The sequence below is a fragment of the Triticum urartu genome, chromosome 6A, assembly GCF_056163025.1.
Source record: "Triticum urartu cultivar PI428250 chromosome 6A, HENAU_Tu73, whole genome shotgun sequence".
Classification (NCBI taxonomy): Eukaryota; Viridiplantae; Streptophyta; class Magnoliopsida; order Poales; family Poaceae; genus Triticum; species Triticum urartu.
The window spans coordinates 574,727,600-574,749,647 of NC_141878.1; the positions used below are offsets into that span (position 1 = coordinate 574,727,600).

The 22,048-nt window shown below is 45.3% G+C and overlaps 1 protein-coding gene and 1 long non-coding RNA gene across 2 annotated transcripts; both read left to right on the forward strand.

The window, feature by feature from the left end:
* Positions 1-9,403: 9,403 nt before the first annotated feature.
* On the forward strand, positions 9,404-14,946 carry LOC125515231 (betaine aldehyde dehydrogenase 2). Its single transcript, XM_048680671.2, has 15 exons — positions 9,404-9,644; positions 9,729-9,871; positions 10,564-10,644; positions 10,729-10,874; positions 11,492-11,584; positions 11,663-11,786; positions 11,875-11,940; positions 12,102-12,168; positions 13,018-13,094; positions 13,452-13,565; positions 13,986-14,063; positions 14,147-14,298; positions 14,415-14,475; positions 14,555-14,661; positions 14,739-14,946. Exons 1-15 carry the CDS (start codon positions 9,530-9,532, stop codon positions 14,821-14,823), a joined length of 1,509 nt encoding a protein of 502 aa, XP_048536628.1. The 5' UTR covers positions 9,404-9,529; the 3' UTR covers positions 14,824-14,946.
* A 2,114-nt stretch (positions 14,947-17,060) lies between these two features.
* On the forward strand, positions 17,061-20,195 carry LOC147966510 (uncharacterized). The gene is made up of 2 exons (XR_015607786.1): positions 17,061-17,817; positions 19,942-20,195. It is a non-coding gene; the product is annotated as an uncharacterized LOC147966510 (long non-coding RNA).
* The last annotated feature ends 1,853 nt before the right edge of the window (positions 20,196-22,048 follow it).

The window sequence follows — 22,048 nt, forward strand, 5'->3', positions numbered from 1 at the left end:
CCCCCGGGCCAGTGCTCCTCCAAACTGCCAGCCGCCGGTGGCTACCAGGGGCAACTCTGGGCTGGCCTACCGAAAGTTTAGACAATCTGAGTGTGCCCTGAGAAAGAGATATGTGCAGCTCCTATCGGGATTTGTCGGCACATTCGGGTGGTGTTGCTGGTCTTGTTTTAACCTGTCGAAGTGTCTTGAATAACCGAGATACCGAGTCTGATCGGAACGTCTTGGGAGGAGGTCTATTCCTTCGTTGACCGTGAGAGCTTGTCATGGGCTAAGTTGGGACTCCCCTGCAGGGATTGAACTTTCGAAAGTCGTGCCCGCAGTTATGGGCAGATGGGAATTTGTTAATGTCCGGTTGTAGATAACTTTAACCTTAATTTAATTAAAATGAATCAACTGAGCGCGTTACTGTGATGGCCTCTTCTCGGCGGAGTCCGGAAAGTGGACACGGTGTTGGAGTAATGTTTGTGCAGGTTGCTCTCTAGTTTCTCGCTCGCGCTTTGCCTCCTCTTCTCGCTCTCTTTTGCGAATAAGTTAGCCACCATATATGCTAGTCGCTTGCTGCAGCTCCACACATTTTTACCTTGCCTTACCTATAAGCTTAAATAGTCTTGATCGCGAGGGTGCGAGATTGCTGAGTCCCTGTGGCTCACAGATTACTATTAAACCAGATGCAGGGCCTGATGATTCCGCTCCAGGTGACGCGCTCGAGCTCAAGTGGGAGTTCGACGAGGACTCTCAACGTTACTATGTTTCCTTTCCCGATGATCAGTAGTGGTGCCCAGTTGGGGGTGATTGGGACCGTGTCGCATGTTGGGTTTATCTTCTATTTTGGCGCCGTAGTCGGGCCATGAGTGTTTGGATGATGTAATGTTATTTAAGTACCTTGTTTGACGTGGCGAGTGTAAGACAACTATGTTATCCCTTTTATTATTCATATTACATGGGATGTTGTGAAGATTGCCTTACTTGCGACATATGCCTTCAATGCGATTATGCCTCTAAGTCGTGCCTCGACACGTGGGAGTTATAGTCGCATCGAGGGTGTTACAGATATCCACTACACGCCTCAGCACTCATTGGACTGCACACATCAAAATGTATTACTTCCAACAAGTTGCTTTCTAGTTCCATTTTACTGAAAACGAGGCTTTCAGTCATCTTGCCCATGTGGTATGATTTGCATGTCTCAAGTGATTCAAAATCAAGTGAGTCCAAACGGTCCATTTGCATGGAGTTTGTTCATGCATATACACCAATAGACATGGTTCGCATGTCTTAAATTTTTCAAAAACGAGTGAGCCCAAAGATCCATCAACATGGAGCTTCTTCATGCGTTTTATACCGATATGACTTACGTGGCAGTGCCACAAGTAGGTGGTACTATCATTACTATCTTATATCTTTTGGCATGAACATGTGTATCACTACGATCGAGATTCAAAAAAAACATTCATTTTAGATGCAAGACCATTGAAGGTATTATTCAAATAAACAGAGTAACCATTATTCTCCTTAAATGAATAACCGTATTGCGATAGACATAATCCAATCATGTCTATGCTCAACGCAAACACCAATCTCGATGGTAGAGGGAGCGTGCGATGCTTGATCACATCGAGCTTGGGAAAAACTTCCAACACATATCGCCAGCTCACCTTTAGCTAGTCTCCGTTTACTCCGCAGCCTTTTATTTCGAGTTTACTAACACTTAGCAGCCGAACCGGTATCTAATACCATGGTGCTACTAGGAGTACTAGTAAAGTACACATTAACACAATGTATATCCAATATACTTCTATCGACCTTGCCAGCCTTCTCATCTACCAAGTATCTAGGGTAATTCTGCTCCAGTGGCTGTTCCCCTTATTACAGAAGCACTTAGTCTCGGGTTTGGGTTCAACCTTGGGTTTCTTCACTAGAGCAGCAGCTGATTTGCCATTTCATGAAGTATCCCTTCTTGCCCTTGCCCTTCTTGAAACTAGTGGTTTCACCAACCATCAACAATTGATGCTCCTTCTTGATTTCTACTTTTGTGGTGTCAAACATCGCGAATATCTCAAGGATCATCATATATGTCCCTGATATATCATAGTTCATCACCAAGCTCTAGCAGCTTGGTGGTAATGACTTCGGAGAAACATCACTATCTCATCTGGAAGACAACTCCCACTCGATTCAAATGATTGTTGTACTTAGACAATCTGAGCACAAGCTCAACAATTGAGCTTTTCTCCCTTAGTTTGCAGGCTAAGAAAATCGTCGGAGGTCTTATACCTCTTGACGTGGGCACGAGCCTGAAATCCCAATTTTAGCCCTCGAAACATCTCATATGTTTCGCGACGTTTCAAAACGTCTTCGGTGCCTCAACTCTAAACCGTTTAACTGAACTATCACGTAGTTATCAAAATGTGTATGTCAGATGTTCGCAACATCCACAGACGACATTTGAGGCTCAGCACACTGAGCGGTGCATTAAGGACATAAGCCTTCTATGAAGCAATGAGGACAATCCTCAGTTTACAGACCTAGTCCGCATAATTGCTACTATCATCTTTCAACTAAATTTTCTCTAGGAACATATCTAAACAGTAGAACTAAAGCGCGAGCCACGACATAATTTGCGAAGACCTTTTGACTATGTTCAGGATAATTAAGTTCATCTTATGAACTCCCACTCAGATAGACATCCCTCTAGTCATCTAAGTGATTACATGATCCGAATCAACTAGGCCGTGTCCGATCATCACGTGAGACGGACTAGTCATCATCGGTGAACATCTTCATGTTGATCGTATCTACCATACGACTCATGCTCGACCTTTCGGTCCTCCGTGTTCAGAGGCCATGTCTGTACATGCTAGGCTCGTCAAGTCAACCTAAGTGTTTCGCATGTGTCCCGAGGCCATGTCTGTACATGCTAGGCTCGTCAACACCCGTTGTATTCGAACGTTAGAATCTATCACACCCGATCATCACGTGGTGCTTCGAAACAACGAACCTTCGCAACGGTGCACAGTTAGGGGGAACACTTTCTTGAAATTTTAATGAGGGATCATCTTATTTACTACCGTCGTTCTAAGCAAATAAGATGCAAAAACATGATAAACATCACATGCAATCAAAAAGTGACATGATATGGCCAATATCATTTTGCTCCTTTTGATCTCCATCTTTGGGGCTCCATGATCATCGTTGTCACCGGCATGACACCATGATCTCCATCATCGTGTCTTCATGAAGTTGTCTCGCCAACTATTACTTCTACTACTACAGCTAACAGTTAGCAATAAAGTAAAGTAATTATATGACGTTTATATTGACATGCAGGTCATAAATAAATTAAGACAACTCCTATGGCTCCTGCCGGTCGTCATACTCATCGACATGCAAGTCGTGATTCCTATTACAAGAACATGATCATCTCATACATCACATATATCATTCATCACATCCTTTGGCCATATCACATCACAAAACACTTTCTGCAAAAACAAGTTAGACGTCCTCTAATTATTGTTGCAAGTTTTTACGTGGCTGCTATAGGTTTCTAGCAAGAACGTTTTTGCCTACGCCAAAACCACAACGTGAATTGCCAATTTCTATTTACCCTTCATAAGGACCCTGTTCATCGAATCCGATCCGACTAAAGTGGGAGAGACAGACACCCGCCAGCCACCTTATGCAACTAGTGCATGTCAGTCGGTGGAACCGGTCTCACGTAAGCGTATGTGTAAGGTTGGTCCGGGCCGCTTCATCCCACGATGCCGCCGAATCAAGATAAGACTAGTAACGGCAAGATAATTGACAATATCGACGCCCACAACTACTTTGTGTTCTACTCGTGCATAGTAACTACGCATAGACCTAGCTCTGATACCACTGTTGGGGAACGTAGCAGAAATTCAAAATTTTCTACGCATCACCAAGATCAATCTATGGAGTAATCTAGTAACGAGGGAAGGAGAGTGCATCTACGTACCCTTGTAGATCGCTAAGCGGAAGCGTTCAAGTGAACGGGGTTGATGGAGTCGTACTCGTCGTGATCCAAATCACCGATGATCCTAGTGCCGAACGGATGGCACCTCCGTGTTCAACACACGTACAGCCCGATGACGTCTCCTACGCCTTGATCCAGCAAGGGGAGAAGGAGAGGTTGGGGAAGACTCCATCCAGCAGCAGCACGATGGCGTGGTGGTGGTGGAGGAGCACGGAACTCCAGCAGGGCTTCGCCAAGCACTACGAGAGACGAGGAGGAAGAGGGGTAGGGCTGCGCCAACAGGGAGATTGAATCGTGTGTCTTAGGCAGCCCCAAAACCTCAAGTATATATAGGGGGGAGGGGAGGGGCTGCGCCCCCACCTAGGGTTCCCTCCCTAGGGGTGGCGGCAGCCCCCAGATCCCATCTGGGTGGCGGCCACAAGGGGGAGAGGGGGAGGCGCACCTGGGGTGGGCCTTAGGGCCCATCTGCCCTAGGGTTTGCCCCCTTCCCCTCTTGGAGGCGCCTTGGGCCTTGGTGGGAGGCGCCCCAGCCCACCTAGGGGCTGGTCCCTTCCCACTATTGGCCCATGTAGGCCTTCGGGGCTGGTGGCCCCACCTGGTGGACCCCCGGACCCCTCCGGTGGTCCCGGTACACTACCGGTGATGCCCGGAACAATTCCGGTGGCCAAAACCATACTTCCTATATATCAATCTTTACCTCCGGACCATTCTGGAACTCCTTGTGACGTCCGGGATCTCATCCGGGACTCCGAACAACATTCGATAACCGCGTACATACTTTCCCTATAACCCTAGCGTCATCGAACCTTAAGTGTGTAGACCCTACGGGTTCGGAAGTCATGCAGACATGGCCGAGACAACTCTCCGGTCAATAACCAACAGCGGGATCTGTATACCCATGTTGGCTCCCACATTCTCCACGATGATCTCATCGGATGAACCACGATGTCAAGGACTTAATCAATCCCATATACAATTCCCTTTGTCTAGCGGTACGATACTTGCCCGAGATTCGATCGTCGGTATCCCGATACCTTGTTCAATCTCGTTACAGGCAAGTCTCTTTACTCGTTCCGTAACACATCATCCCGTGATCAACTCCTTGATCACATTGTGCACATTATGATGATGTCCTACCGAGTGGGCCCAGAGATACCTCTCCGTTTACACGGAGTGACAAATCCCAGTCTCGATTCGTGCCAACACAACAGACACTTTCGGAGATACCTGTAGTGTACCTTTATAGCCACCCAGTTACTTGTGACGTTTGGCACACCCAAAGCACTCCTATGGTATCCGGGAGTTGCACAATCTCATGGTCTAAGGAAATGATACTCGACATTAGAAAAGCTTTAGCATACGAACTACATGATCTTGTGCTAGGCTTAGGATTGGGTCTTGTCCATCACATCATTCTCCTAATGATGTGATCCCGTTATCAACGACATCCAATGTCCATGGTCAGGAAACCGTAACCATCTATTGATCAACGAGCTAGTCAACTAGAGGCTTACTAGGGACATGGTGTTGTCTATGTATCCACACATGTATCTGAGTTTCCTATCAATACAATTCTAGCATGGATAATAAACGATTATCATGAACAAGGAAATATAATAATAACCAATTTATTATTGCATCTAGGGCATATTTCCAACATATTTGTATCAATTGGAGAACGGGGAACTAAAACTGCTACTTGAAATTAATGTATGAGTCTCTAGCACTAACATTGTTCGGAATTATCATCTAAACAATTACTAATTGTATAGAGAGTATAACTAAAACTATTGAAGATTTATCTAATCAAAATTTATTTCAAAGTCTTAAGCCACACAGGAGATCGAATTTGAAAGCACATGTAGCTTCTAGGTAGAGCGCAAAGCTGGTGTACTGCAGGGATTCAGGGCGCTGTAGGAGATGCACACAGGACACCACCCCTGTTGGTTCCCCTCGCTCCTGTATTTGCATGATATGGTCATGAGCAGTGCTGGTAGATGGACACCAAAAGTACCAATTTTTCTTGATCAAACGTTAGGGATTAATGCAATCTATAGAGAGGCTTCTGTGATTGCTTGAACGGGCTGTACAATAGGGCAAAGATTTCAGGATAATTGATCACTTGCCTACACTGTGAGGACATGAGTGATAGGCCATGAACTCCAACAGACAAGAGAGTAGGTGGTGTAAACAGCAGAGCGTCCGTACCTTGGATGGATCAGCCTAGGCCTTCTTCAGAGCTCAGCGCCGAAGTTCCTGGTGATTGGAATGATCCCCACCGGTAGCTGGATATTGCTATTGCAACGAACAAGATCGGGTTCAGTTCAGGAAAAAGAACGGAAGAAAGAAAAACAGGACTGGGATTCGATCCTTGCGCTGATTTTCTTACCCCTCGAGCACCCGCCGATGTTGCCGATGTCCCCGAGCACCCGCCTGTTTCCTCCTGCAATGGCACTGCGGCACCTGGACATCATCAAAGAGAAACATGAGTAAAGATGAACGGCGACAATCCAGGGACGAACAGATGAACCAGTGACCCAACGATTGCGCCGACCAAGAGGAAGTGCAGGCGGCATGCTATGGGAACGGCGATGGTGGACCATGCGATGACCCACGGCGAACGACGCGGGAGGATGGGGAGGGTGCGACTGGGGTCGTGCGGGCGGGACGAGGGAGGAGGCGTCGACGTACCTGTGACAGCAGAGGAGGAGAGGCAGGTGCGCGACGGGCGGCGGCTCCGTGGCTCCGGCTCTCTCACGGCGAAGGGCGGCGACCTGCGGCGTCTCTCCCCCGGCGCGCGACGGGCGGCGGCTCCGGCTCTCCCACGGCGAAGGGCGCGACGGGCGGCGACTTGCCGACGGCTCCCGCAGCGAAGGGTGGCGACCTGTGGTGGCTAACGGCTGCGAGAGGAACAGCGGGGCGGCGAACGACGCGGGAGGAGGAGGAGGGGGCGACTGGGGGTCGTGCGGGCGGGACGATGGAGGAGGAGGGGGCGACTGGGGGTCGTGCGAGCGGGGCGACATGTCATGCGAACGGGCAGGGTGGGTTAGCGATTGATTGTGGCTTGTTGGGTGGTTGGTAGCGTTAAACACAGAATGATTAAGGGCCATTAGATTTTGATGATGGATGGAAGCCAATTCCCACCGATTTCTTCCCAGGAGGTACCCTGTTAAATTCGTGAGGAGAGTTTTATCCCACGCCAATTCCCATCATATGCCAAACAAGAGAATGGAAGTAAAAATCTACTTCCCATGCTTAATCCCTTCATAAACACCCTTATGCAAACTCACATTCCTTTGCCTAAATGTTTACCAAACAGGCTGTCAAGTGTAGTAATTGGCCGTTGATTTGGTCGTGTTTGTTGTGTCATTCCTGCTGGCGGTGACGTACACCCGCTGGGCCGAGGAGGATCTACCCCTCCACGCCCCACAGCTAGGGGACATCGACGAGAGTCGACCAAACGTCCACCCCCCGTGCTCACTAAGTGAGTTGGGTCAGCCCAGCGCATGATCCCTCTTCCGGTTTTGAAAGGTTCTAGAACCTTTCTATACTTTTGTTTGTTTTTTAATTTTTTCCGTTATTTCTTTTACTTTTTCATAATTTTTCTTTTACATTTTCAGTTTTAAAATTTTCTCGATTTTTTAACATATTTTAAAACTGGACATTTTTGTCCATCAATTTTAAAAAACCTATCAAATTAAAATAATAATTGTATTAAAAAATGTTCATGTCAAATATTGTTCACCAAATTAAAAAATGTTCAATTCAAGAGATATTCATCTATTTCCAAAATATGTCCATCCAATTTTTGAAAATGTTCTTGAATTCAAATTTTGTTCATGAAGTTCATAAGAATGTTAATCGATTTAACAAAGTTTCGGTCGACTGATTAGTCAATGGATCTTTGTGTGGAGATTCGTGCTAGATTAAGCATCGTCCAACTGCCCCTCGCACCACGTCGTCCCAACAGTCGCAATGCCCGTATGTGCTGGTTGCAGCATGTCGTCTCACCGATCACAATGTTCCCCTCATTGCTCGCAGCATGTCGTCCCATCACCCCGTAGCATCTGCCATTGTCGTTTTGCGGCATGAAGTTTCATTGGTTGCTGCATTCCGTCGTTGCTCACAACATGTCCCGAAGTGACTGTCGTTGCCGTTTACAGCATCCAGCACTGCCGTTCGTAGCACCACAAACACACTGATGTACATCCCAGTTGACTGAGTTCTAGCCTTCTAGGCATGCCCCTAAAAGGAAATAGAGACTGTTGGGTGATATTATCATAGACTTATCGACCCAAGAAGTTATCTTCTATTCACGTTCACACCACATGTTGCTTATGTTGTTACGCACATATGTTGCATACGTTCTACCAAATGTACAACTATAAAGAGGAAGCACTACCATATTTGTAGGAATACCATGATTCCAGTTTGGAATTTAATCGATCAATGATCCAGAATCAGGATCATGCTCTTGGTGGTGCCAATACCGAGACACATGGCGCCGGCTGCTACATACTTTGTCAATGCAATGCATGTTGGGTACAATAATTCTTTTATGGATTTGTGTTGGTGTTTATAAGATTTTTTTGATCCAAATGCTATGAAGGAGACCTCGCCTTTTTGCATGTAGCCTGGGAGGGATATTTACGATACAATGTTGGCAAGAGAGTAAGAGGGTATGATTTTGTTTTGAGTTTAACATAGCTCAGTTAAGTGGTGTATCAAACATTGCTATCATTTATCATAGGCGATGGTGGTGCACTGGCACTGGTCCGGGTTTCAAAATTATCCAATCTTTTCGCTTCAACTGATCTATTTCTTGCCCCTGGTTCCCATGAAACCCAAATCAATGGTTGGGACGTTCATGTCCGTGTGATGTTTCAATAATTGTCAGTCGGTTGCTTTTGTTCTAGAATATAGTACAAACGAAGATGTTTATATATATATGCATACACTCATCTATATGAATACACACGCACTCCGAGAGACTGAGCCGGCATCTCGTCTTGAGATTGACGAAGTCACCACACGCGTTTCGTAGTCGACGGGAATATCTCCTCCCACTGAAAATTCTAAAATAAATTCAAAAATAGCACGACCATCAGGATGCCCTATCAACCATCCAACCAAAGGGGTCGACGCCAACGGAAGCTTCTGCCGCGTGTACGAGCCATGGTTCCACATCGGTGTCGACCCGATCTGACCCACCCAACACAAGCACGTTCGCCGTTTTGTCATCACCTCCTTTCCTTTTATCGCACTACGGGAGGGGATAGCGCCGTTCCACCAACCAACCACCTGTGAACTGTGACGTGCACATCATGGAGGCCTTTTTTGTGGCTGGCTCTGATCCGAGACGCACGGTGCATCGTGGAACCAGAATGATAACGGCGCCGCGAACGCCAAGCGTGCTCGCCGCGTCCTCCGTCCGTCTACAAATAACGGAGCGACGAGAGGATAGCGCTCCCCACCTCCCCACCTCGCGCCTCGCAGTCGTACCCACCAGCCCCGGCCGACGCAGCTCCCGCGATGGTCGCCACGGCGAAGATCCCGCAGCGGCAGCTCTTCATCGACGGCGACTGGCGCGCGCCCGCGCTCGGCCGCCGCCTCCCCGTCATCAACCCCACCACCGAGGCCTCCATCGGTCCGTACCAGATCCCTGCGCCTCTCCCTCTCTCTGTTTTCCGTTCGCCCGTGTCGTTGGGCGCTCATCAGTAGCTTTGTGCAGGCGAGATCCCGGCGGGCACCTCGGAGGACGTGGACGCGGCGGTGGCGGCCGCGCGGGCCGCCCTCAAGAGGAACCGCGGCCGCGACTGGTCCCGCGCCCCCGGCGCCGTCCGGGCCAAGTACCTCCGCGCGATCGCCGCCAAGGTACGCCAGGAGCTCCCCGCCGCTTCCGCGCGCAAGTCAATAGGCTGTGTATTAAAGTTTTTTTGAAACACTGTGGGCTGTGCATTAATGGTGCTTACACAGTCGGTCAATCAGTCAACTCCTCAGTATTTTACTTCTTATTATGGGTGCCAAACGAATGCTAGATTTGTAAGTGACCCAGTACGAAATCACACATTCTAGTTCTAAAGGATACTCAGAATATATGGTTCGTAGGGGATCTGAAAAAAAAAAACAAGACCAATCTCAGTACATTTTGAAAGAGAAGAGATTGGCGAGTAGCAACATGAATGGTAGTGGTGAATAGCAAAAATCACTTTTCGTCCTGGATCTGGCTTCTCCATGAACAGATATGAACAGCTGCTAGTTTTTGTTTAGCATCTTTTTTTTTTGGGCATATGTTGATCTGTATCGAATTATGCATGATCACACAATTGCTGTTATGGTGTGTACCACAGTAGTACACTCTGTTTATGTGCCCCAAAAGTTAGAACCGCTTGGAGGAAAGCCATGGTGTGTTTTTGGACTCCTAAGACCTGCTCTCTATATGGACGATAGCCTTTTACTCTAAATGAGGAAACCGAATTAAATCTGCTTTTCATCGTAAATTTGTAAAGCCTGGCATTTATTCATGTATGTCAGTTTTTGATGCATTTGATTTCCTTTTCCTTCAGATGATTGAGCGGAAATCTGATCTGGCTAGGCTCGAGGCACTTGATTGCGGGAAGCCTCTTGATGAAGCGGCATGGGACATGGTATGCGATCCACCTTTTCACTGTCTGCATGCATTGTATTTTTGTACACTGGATGTACTGATGTGCACTATGTTCTTTTATCAGGACGATGTCGCCGGCTGCTTTGAGTTCTTCGCAGGTCATGCTGAAGCCTTGGACAAAAGGCAAAATGCTGCAGTTGCTCTCCCGGAGAATTTTAAATGCCATCTTAAGAAGGAACCTATTGGTGTAGTTGCTCTAATCACACCTTGGTATTTCCCATTCCCCTCCTGTCTTGCCTGTATCTCTATATATGGTTCAAGCATGCTACCGCAAATCCTTCATATAGTAAAGGAGCTTTAAACTGGCGTCGACGACTATTAGGCTTAGCCATCACAATCCAAGTAATTTGATACTCCCTCCGATCCATACTACTTGTCGCTGCTTTAGTGCACTTTCTCTCACTTTCCTTGCCCGCATATTGTGCTCGTGTTCTCCGGATTTGTAAGTACTATCAAGTGTTCAAACTCACGCAGCTGAGACAATGTCATTTGTGTGTGCGTGTGCATGTGAAACTTTTGGCTAGTGTCACTAAACTTATTATGGATTGATACGACCCTCAACCCCGTGTTTTCTCCTCATCCAAATATTTCTTTTCCTTACTTGCCCTGGTAATCTGCTGTCAGCCCTGCTCACTTAATCTAATTACGTAGATATCATTATTTAGAATCTTACTGCTGAACAAGAACAGTTGATCCAGTAATTAATTATTGATTACATTCAACTTTGTGGTTTTAGTTGTATTTTTCTTTTTTATAGTTTTATGCTATAGCGTTAAATTAGTTGGTCCTGACATATAATATTCTTCGTTTGACATATTTTGCTGCAGGAACTATCCTCTCCTGATGGCTGTATGGAAGGTAGCCCCTGCTCTGGCAGCTGGCTGTACAGCTGTACTGAAACCATCTGAATTAGCTTCCGTGTAAGTTTAATATTTGTCCGTGTTTCCATTTTATAAGAAATGGGAATTGAAATATCTCTATATTTTTGTAATTACCAGGACTTGCTTAGAGCTTGGTGATGTGTGTAAAGAGATTGGTCTTCCATCAGGTGTCTTAAACATTGTGACTGGATTAGGTAATGAAGCTGGCGCTCCTTTGTCCTCACACCCTGACGTCGACAAGGTACATATATTTGTCCTATATCTTTTTGTGATCCATCTATGTCGATGGAGTATATTCCTCACAATACATGGCTTATTTGAGCTTGTAGGTTGCATTTACCGGGAGCTATGCAACCGGTCAAAAGATTATGGTTGCTGCAGCTCCTACAGTCAAGGTTTGTTCCACATGTCCCTATTCTTTTAATCTTTGTAGTAATTTATCACCAAGTATCCTTTTTTTCCCCTCCTTTAGATTTTTAAAATATTGACCAAGATACTACACCGCTCTCCTGATAGCAGACCAACTCACCTTTTGTGTTGCATCTTTTCTTGACAGCCTGTTACATTGGAACTTGGTGGCAAAAGTCCTATTGTAGTATTTGATGATGTCGACATTGACAAAGGTACATACTGCATGCTGAGATTTATCCAGTCAAGGTTTGTTCCAATTCGAAATGCATGGTGTTACACACCCCAAAGCCTTCATTTGGTGTCAGGGTCTTGTCATGATAAATAATTGTTAGAACTTAGGATTAGTAACCTCTAAAATGATTAAAAAGAATGATGTCTATAATTTCACCAGACGTTCTGCTTGTTCAAACTGGCGTAATTTTTTATGGAGGGTACATACAAGCTGAATAATGAAACGCAGGATACATTTGGTTCCTAGCTAAGCTGGGCTGTAGCCCAAGTAACTTATCCCGGCTTTGTTGTGCTGGCCTTGGCTAGCTATTTGGTTTAATCTGACTAATCCTAGCTTCCCCTAAAAAAAAGACTAATCCTAGCTTTTGGAGGATAGTTACGTTTTGTAAGGAAGCCCCCTCAGAGATCCATATGAGTTACCAAAGGGCTGTTCTTGTGTGCGATCCTTGCCCAAAAGTGCAAGCGGATTCGGCTCACGCAACTACTTTGAAACCATCGTAGGCTACGTCGCTGCCAAATAGTAAATTCTGGTTGTTCCAAAACGCACAACCTTGCTGGGCTAGTCTAGGGGTTTTCTTGCTTGAGGCCCAAACATACAGGAAATTATTTCATCACAAATTTTTGGTGACAAGCAAGGCACTTATTTTGAACTGATTATTAAAACATGATTAGTATGCTTTAGCTCTGGAAACCTTTACGATCTAAGTATTTCTAGACAGTGATTCACTCAAGTTAGTTGATACATACATTTTGATTGAATAATACGATTCTGTGAAGTACCTTTTGTGACCTTTAGTTAGTTTTGATTGTTGATCCTTCTATTTAAACAGCTGTTGAGTGGACTCTATTTGGGTGCTTTTGGACCAACGGTCAGATTTGCAGTGCGACATCTCGTCTTCTTATCCATGTAAGTATTGATGTTGCAACTTTAACTGTAATGCTAATGAATCACTCTACATGTTTGATGGGATTCAACGATAGCTCAGACCGGTCATCAACTTTTCACTTATGATTATTGCATGATGCACCACTATCAGTTCACATGGCATATGTCATTGCGTTGTGTACAGTATGCTTTTCTCAGTAACATATGGACTGCCTGTTGTTTAAAGCACATTAAGCAGGGTTGCTGTACTGTATGGCTGGCAATCTGGAGCAATTTTCAAAATGTTGCTCTGGAAGCTATATTCCAGATTTATTAATTTATTGCTCTTGAGCATATATGGCAGTCAGCTTTGCACTCCTGACATCAAACTCTTTGCAGAAAAATATCGCTAAAGAATTCGTCGACAGGATGGTTGCATGGTCCAAAAATATCAAGGTGTCAGACCCTCTCGAGGAGGGATGCAGGCTTGGGCCAGTTGTTAGTGAAGGACAGGTACTACATGTTAGCTTTATATAAATTCAGGGAGAGAAAAAAGTAATATCAAGAATAAACCACATGTCTTTTTGCTGGATTTATGTTCTCCTTTATATTATATATAGTGATACAGTTTGCTCCTTTGAGTTAGCAGCTGTAGCCGCTCTTGTTCTTGCTAGTTATTACAAACTGCAACTTATACTTGGAGGAACTGTGTCCAAATGCACTGAAGCACCACATTCTTTGGATTTACTTTTATGTTTTTCACTGCAAGAATTGATGTTTCTGTCATAGCCCATGACACTGACTGAGAAAAATAAACATCACGATCAATCCATCACCTTCCAGCTTTACAAATATTCTTCGTGTCTGCATATTACCCGTTGCTTAGACTCATTCCTTGTTAGTAGTCTTACTTGTGGTATTGCCCGGTTTCAGTATGAGAAGATCAAGAAGTTCGTAGCGAATGCTAAAAGTGAAGGTGCCACCATTCTGACTGGGGGTGTCAGGCCCAAGGTAATTCCCAGTTCACAGATGCTTGTACATGTACAGGCATTCACGTGCTACTAGAATAGAGCTAACGTTTTGTGTTTTTGCAGCATCTGGAGAAAGGTTTCTTCATTGAACCCACAATCATCACTGACATCAACACATCAATGGAGATTTGGAGGGAGGAAGTCTTTGGTCCAGTCCTGTGTGTGAAGGAATTTTCTACTGAAGAGGAAGCCATCGAACTGGCCAATGATACTCAGTGAGCTACTTTCGTTTCACTAGAGCATCGATGTCATTGCTGCTTTGAGGGATTGCATCATATATGTTAGCCTGTTGCTTGTGAGCTAACTCCGATAACCTGTTCCCTTTCGACAGTTATGGTCTGGCTGGTGCCGTGATCTCCGGTGACCGTGAGCGATGCCAGAGATTAGCCGAGGTATGTCTTGCAAATCGATCCTTGGACTCTGCTTTGCTGCGACTCTGTAATAGGTGTCTGATGGTGATTCCAACTACAGGAGATCGACGCGGGATGCATCTGGGTGAACTGCTCGCAGCCTTGCTTCTGCCAAGCTCCGTGGGGCGGGAACAAGCGCAGCGGCTTTGGGCGTGAGCTCGGAGAAGGGTGAGCTGTGTTCTCTGAGTCATGTTATAACTGTCAATTGTTTTTACCTGACGCCGTCCGTGCCTTCTGTTTTGCAGGGGGATCGACAACTACCTGAGCATCAAGCAGGTCACGGAGTACACATCTGATGCGCCGTGGGGATGGTACAAAGCTCCGGCTTGAGAGACTTGGATCTGTTCCATCAGGATAAATCTGTGCGCCGGCCTTTGTAGTGGTGAATAAATGTAGTTTGCCATGTACTGCTGAACCTTCTTTGCAAAATAAATGGCATGAGTTTTATGGACATAGGCTATGTGTGGCATGGATTTACTTTTCAAAATTAAGATGATTAGAGTATCTCCATCAACTCCCCGTTAATATCCCAGTCTATATCGATCATCTGAAATATCACCGGCAACACAAAGGACATAAAGGAAGTTAGCTCTAGATGGAGTTTGAGATGAAAGACTTCCAAAACCAGGCTCTGTTTAGGCTTACGACTTGAGAAACTTCTTGGAGGAGTTCTTGTTCCCTAGTCTGCATATACAGAGGGTTCTTTAAATATTTAATATGGCCAAGTCTCACCCTCTTAAAGAACCCATGGTTGTAAGATCCCTTAACATTGATGAAGATGCATGTAGATCTTAAATAATGGAGGATTTTAGAGACAAATTGCACTAGGCCTGACATTATGACCGCTGTAAACCCGCATAGCCAATGTATAATGCAACCCCCAACTTGAACGCATTGGGATAGTATATCAAAACCATATATACATGCCTCCAAGGTACTCGTGATCTTGGATTGTTTTACCAGAAGAACCGAGACTTGACTATGATGGGTAGATCGCTAACTGGATTTGTGTTTCTCTATAGTGGAACATCAATTTCTTGGCGGTCATGTAAGCAGGCCCACATAGCGACGGATTACTAATCACATTCAGAAGCCACGTGGACTCAATACCGTCAACACCCCCACAATTATATGCGATGATAATGTTGCTTTGTGTTGCACAAATACAAATAGGTTTTGTTTTTGAAAGAACGAGTGCAAATGAGTTATGTCAATAAGCAATCTCACTAGGCATATACTCCCTCCGCTCAATATTATAAGATGGTTTTTCTTCTGATTCAGATGTATGTACTCCATATTAAAATATTCAAAACATATTTACATTTGTGAACGGATGGAGTAGCTCCTATATTCTTCTACCCTCATGAACTCTAGAAGAGTACTTGGTGGCTACGTAACAAGTAATTGAAGGAGGACTCCCTGAACGAGGAGTGTTATGCAACATTAATCTATGCAATGCTACTCAATTGATTTCTACGAGTCATACAAATAATAAGTAATGTCATTAGTAAAATGTCAAAAGATTAATGTGAGCTTATTACTAAAATGCTTCAAGTGGGCTACACTATAAAAGGCCATGAGATGGAGAGTTTCTATACATAAGTTGATTTGAGCTCACGAGAAAAAAACATTATAAAGGGAATATAACAAAGAGCTTACAAGTTTTGGTTTATCTAGGGCACGTCTAGATGTGACATAGTTATTGTGCATCTAAGTGACTCAATCAAGCATTAAAAAGGGGAAAAAGAAAACACCCACACAAATCTCCGCGTAAGATCAATGACATAGGATTAGATGTGATGTGCTTTAGCGAAACTATATAAGTTTCTTTCCATAAATGTTGGTGTTCTTTGTTTGTGCAATGTGTTTATTTATCTATTCAATATTCCGAGTCAGAGATGGAGTTCAACATCGATTTTCTGATAATTTGGATACCTCTAAAAATGGGGGCTACATTGTAACGCCCCGAGACCGATGCGCCAGGTGTCTTCCAGTTATTCGCTGTCGTTGCCATGTCATTTGCTTGCGTGTTGCATTTCATCGTGTCATCATGTGTATTGCATCATCATGTTTTCAAAACTTGCATCCGTCCCGGTCTCCTCGTTCTTTTCGTTGTTCGTTCTGAGCCCGACCACACTTGCACGCGCCCGCGGCATGTCCGAAATAGTATTTTATAAGTGGCTGGAAAATATTCTCGGAATGGGATGAGAGTTGGCGTGCGGTCGTGTTATAGTGTAGGTAGACCGCCTGCCAAGTTTCACCGCATTCGGAGTTCGTTTGATGCCCCAACAGATAACTATAGCGACATTATAGTCGGTCTAAACGTCGGACGGTTTCGGTCTCCGGAAACAGTTGCCAGGTTGCACTCCTCTCCTCTCATCTCAGCCCAACATCTTTTCACAACCCACCTACAGCCCACCTAAACCCCCCTCCGTTCCGGACCGTCAGATCGCGATCGGAGGCTCCGAAACGCTCCTAAACCCCCCCCCCCCCCCTAAACCCAAACCCTAGCCATCCCTGCCTATATATGGACAACCCCCTTCCAAATTTGGCAGCCTAGCCCTTCCCCTACCTCCCTGCCGCCTCCCTCCTCAAATTCCATGCCACCAGCCGCCTTCCCCCTCCAAATCCGGCGCCAGCCACCTCGCCAGCGCCACTTGACGAGCCCCCATTGGCCTGCGCCGCTGCAACCACCGCACCTGGCCATCCAGGGCGTGCCACGTGGCCTCCCTGCCCCGTTCCTATCGCCCCGCGCCGCCAGGCCCGCGCCAGGCCCGCCCGGGCCCCGATCTGGGCTCTGAGGCCCGTACCGCACCGCCCCTGCTCCCCGAGCTCCAGATCGGGAGAGGGAGATCCCGATCCGAGCTCCTCCGCCGCTCTGCCCCGTCACCCCGCGGACCTCGCCGGACTTGTCCTGCCGACGAGCGCCAGGACGGACCCCGCCGCCCCGCTCCTACTTCCCTGTCTATCTCCTTCTCCTCCCTCCTCTCACGTCTCCCTCTCTCCCGTTCTACAGGAGCCACCGACGCCATGGTTGAGTGCGAGCCGAGCTCGCCGTCGCCGGATCTCCACCACTGCGGCCGGAAACGGACGGATCCCGTCCGGATCCGCACCTCAGGGGCCTCCTCTGCTCCTCCCCGACGTCAAGCCTTGCGCCGCCTTGCCCAACGTCGCCGGCGGCCGGGTATAGCTACGCCTCATCCCCAGCTTCGGGCTGGGAGGCGCTCGCTGGTGCCCGTTGACCCAGCCGGCCCATGTCCGTCCAGCGCCAACTCGTGGGTCGCGCAATGCCCAACGCCCCTCGCTAGCTGGGCTTGGCCCATGGTGAGACCCCCCTTTCAGACCTCTGTGCTCTGTTGGGCCAACAGTTACGGCCTGTTTCATGTTTTTTTTCTCTAGAACGATTTCCCTTTTATTCCAGAGATCATAGTTTTACAGAAAAGCCCTCATACATCATGCATTTAATAACTCACAAACTGTGCATCGGATTTAAACAAACTTAATGTGTAAAATGCTTAGTTTTTCATCTAGTTTCATAATATGTCTTTTTCAACCATGTTAAAAATGTTTAAAATGTTGTTTGTTTGAATTTGCTCCTATGCCATGCTAAAATGCTTTAATTCATAACTAAATAACTGTAGCTCCGATTTTAATAAACTTTATATGTAAATGGGGTGGAAGAGTGTCTAGTTTATCATGGTGGCATCACTTTGCATGTTTAACAACTCTAAAATATGGTTTAGGGCAGAACAGTACCAAATCTATAATATGCTCATGAGGAGTTTCCGGAATTGTTGTTCGTTGTTTCCGGCCTCATTTAAACTTGCCTAGATAGGTAGTTTTGTTGTGTTTCACCCCTTGCCATGTTAAGAACATTTAATATTGTTGGGTACATAACGAGAGCGAACTAAATAATGGAACGTGGTGTTTCGTCAATATGCAACGGAGTTGCATATTGAGCTCCACTTAATTTGTAGGGTTGTTTGTGCACTTTGCCATGCCATGCCTCTTTAAACCGGACATGCATCATACTTGATTGTGCATCATGCCATGTTCATGTGTTGGTTGTTTACTATGTTGTGTGCTTCTTTCCGGTGTTGCTTCTTCGGGTTGGTTCCGATAATGTCGTGTTTGTGAGGACCCGTTCGACTATGTCCGTTTGTCTTTTTCGTGGACTCGTTCTTCTTCCTTGCGGGATTTCAGGCAAGATGACCATACCCTCGAAATCACTTATATCTTTGCTTGCTAGTTGCTCGCTCTTTTGCTATGCCTATGCTGCGATACCTACCACTTGCTTACCATGCCTTCCATATTGTTGAACCAAGCCTCTAACCCACCTTGTCCTAGCAAACCGTTGTTTGGCTATGTTACCGTTTTGCTTAGCCCCTCTTATAGCGTTGTTAGTTGCAGGTGAAGATTGGATTTGGTTCCTTGTTGGAACATGGATATTTTGTTGGGATATCACAATATCTCTTATTTAATTAATGCATCTATATACTTGGTAAAGGGTGGAAGGCTTAGCCTTATGCCTAGTGTTTTGTTCCACTCTTGCCGCCCTAGTTTCCGTCATATCGGTGTTATGTTCCCGGATTTTGCGTTCCTTACGCGGTTGGGTTATAATGGGAATCCCTTAACAGTTCGCCTTGAATAAAACTCCTTCAGTAATGCCCAACATTGGTTTTACCATTCGTCACCTAGCCTTTTCTTTCCCTTGGGTTCTGCAGACTCAAGGGTCATCTTTATTTAAACCCCCGGGCCAGTGCCCCTCTGAGTGTTGGTCCAAACTAGAGCCCTGTGCAACGCCCCCTCGGGGAAACTCGAGATTTGATTTTAGTTGTATGGAGCGCTCATCTGAGTGTGCCCTGAGAACGAGATATGTGTAGCTCCTATCGGGATTTGTCGGCACATTCGGGCGGTGTTGCTGGACTTGTTTTACCATTGTCGAGGATGTCTTGTAACCTGGATGCCGAGCCTGATCGGATTGTCTTGGGAGAAGGAATATCCTTCGTTGACCGTGAGAGCTTGTGATGGGCTAAGTTGGGATACCCCTGCAGGGATTTGAACTTTCGAAAGCCGTGCCCGCGGTTATGGGCAGATGGGAATTTGTTAATGTCCGGTTGTAGAAAACTTGAAGTTGACCTTAATTAAAATACATCAACCGCGTGTGTAACCGTGATGGTCTCTTTCCGGTGGTGTCCGGGAAGTGAACACGGTGTTGGAGTAAGGTTTGACGTAGGTTGTTCTAGGATCACTTCTTGATCATAGTTGTCCGACCGTGCTTTTGCCTTCTCTTCTCGCTCTCATTTGCGTATGTTAGCACCATATATGCTAGTCGCTTGCTGCAGCTCCACCTCATACCTTTTACCTTACCCATAAGCTTAAATAGTCTTGATCGCGAGAGTGTGAGATTACTGAGTCCCCGTGACTCACAGATACTTCCAAAACCAGTTTGCAGGTGTCGATGTTACCGAGCAGGTGACGCAACCAAGCTCAAGGAGGAGCTCGTTGAAGATCTTGTCCTTTGTGTTGTTTCGTTCTAGTCGATCAGTAGTGGAGCCCAGTTGGGACGATCGGGGATCTGTGTAGCATTTGGGGTAGTCTTCTTCTATTTTGGTTCCGTAGCCGGACCTTGTCTGTATCTGGATGATGTAATGCTTTGTTCATGTAATTGTGTGAAGTGGCGATTGTAAGCCAACTATGTATCTCTTTTCTCTTATTGTATTACATGGGTTGTTTGCGAAGATTACCTCACTTGCGACATTGCTTTCAATACGGTTATGCCTCTAAGTCGTGCTTCGACACGTGAGAGATATAGCCGCATCGAGGGCGTTACATACATCCATCCATTAATTAATTAACATATTAAGCTCCCTAGATTGATTAAAGTCTTCTGATGCGTCGAAGGTTGTAGGGGTCATTGGGCCCGTCTGTAACGGTGTTTGTCGTTGGTTGAGGGTTCATGTTTTTTTTGGTTTATCTTCTCTTTCTACTTTTAATTTTATTATTCACATTTTAATTCATGGACATTTTAAAAAATGTGAAATTTTTTAAAATTCTTGAATATTTTTTAAATTCATGTTTCTTTTCAAAATACACGAATATTTTTAAAGTTCAGGAGTATTAAAAGATTGTGAATATTTTTAAGATTTGCAAAGTTATTTCAAATGTGCAAATATTTATAAATTCATGATTTTTTTTAAATTTGTGATTAAAAAATCATGCTTTTAATTTTGTAGCATTTTTAAAATCCATAAAAAATATTTTTATTTAATAAGTTTTAAAAAATAAAATGTTAACCAGCTTTTTATGAGATAGCAGTGGAGCGAGAAAAAATAATTCCTATGCGAGCGAGTGGACAGAGAGCCGAACTAAGTGAGCATTAGCTTAGCTGACTGACGTGTATGGACGTTACGGTGGCAGTTCCATGGTTTCAACATGGAATAAAAGCTCCCAAGGGGCTCACGCCACGATCATTGACTGACACCGAAACCAAAATGTGTAAGGGCACCATAACTACACATCGAACAACTTCACTCTCCTCTCAAACAAATACCGTCTCTAGCAGCACTCATCACGACATACGAACGAAAAAAAGAACATCATCAAAAAATAACTAATTCCCAAGCCAACACACAGGCCCTGTACATGCACAGGTGCAAGTGGAGCCATTGTACAGGCCCCCCAAAAATCGAAGCCCCAAATTTTTGCGCAAGTACTATATAAATAGAGATTAATATACTTTTGAGGGGTATATATAGGAGGGGGGCATTTTGGTGGACGAGCGACATGGAGCTCGGAATCTCAGCCAGCTGTTCGCCCTTTGGGATGTGTGCATCGTGGATTTTCTGTTGTATACTCGCGCTAGTCAGCAGGAAATACAGTGCCATGAGGTAGTGTTAGCTGTCTACATGGGCTGCCGGTGGGTTGTATGATTGCACGAACATTATATGCTGCCTGGGCGCATTTAAGCTGGTACGAACGGCTCGCTTACATTTCGTTTCTGTTTGCTGTGTTGCACATCTGCTTGGCTGGTACACTAGTTGCCTAGTCAGCGCCTAGCTGCTACGCTAACTAGCTCACCATATGATCGTAAAAAAGCAGACTTTCACTTAAAAAGCAGACTAATCAGGTTGTAAGTTACAACCTGATTCACCGCCTGCGTGCCCTTTACGCCCCGTCATTCACCATACTTGTTTCTGTTTTTTCAGTTGGCGCTGTTTCTATTTCTGGTAGCACACCACATGTGTATGTGTGCACGATTCAAAAAGGAAAAAATGTGCGTGAAAAAAATTCTTTCCCACACAAAATTTCTGAAGATAATTAGTATTATAGATATAAAGTGAAAAGACGGTCATGTATTGCAAGAATAAAAGTATTCACGTATTTATAGCAAATCATGCAATTTTGAAAATTTGGTCACATATTACTAAAATACACTATGAACACTTCTAAAAATACATGCTAAACAATTGCTAGTTACACGGTGTAAATTGTTCTAAATATGCAGTTATTCAATTTTTAAGAATAGTATGAATATTTTTCAAATATATGTTGA

Excerpts from the sequence above, each read along its gene's own strand:
- LOC125515231 (XM_048680671.2), top strand. The coding sequence starts at position 9,530 with ATGGTCGCCACGGCGAAGATCCCGCAGCGGCAGCTCTTCATCGACGGC. Across the intron at positions 10,875-11,491 it reads GTTGCTCTAATCACACCTTG|GAACTATCCTCTCCTGATGG; the intron begins GTATTTCCCATT and ends ATTTTGCTGCAG. Across the intron at positions 12,169-13,017 it reads TGATGTCGACATTGACAAAG|CTGTTGAGTGGACTCTATTT; the intron begins GTACATACTGCA and ends CTATTTAAACAG.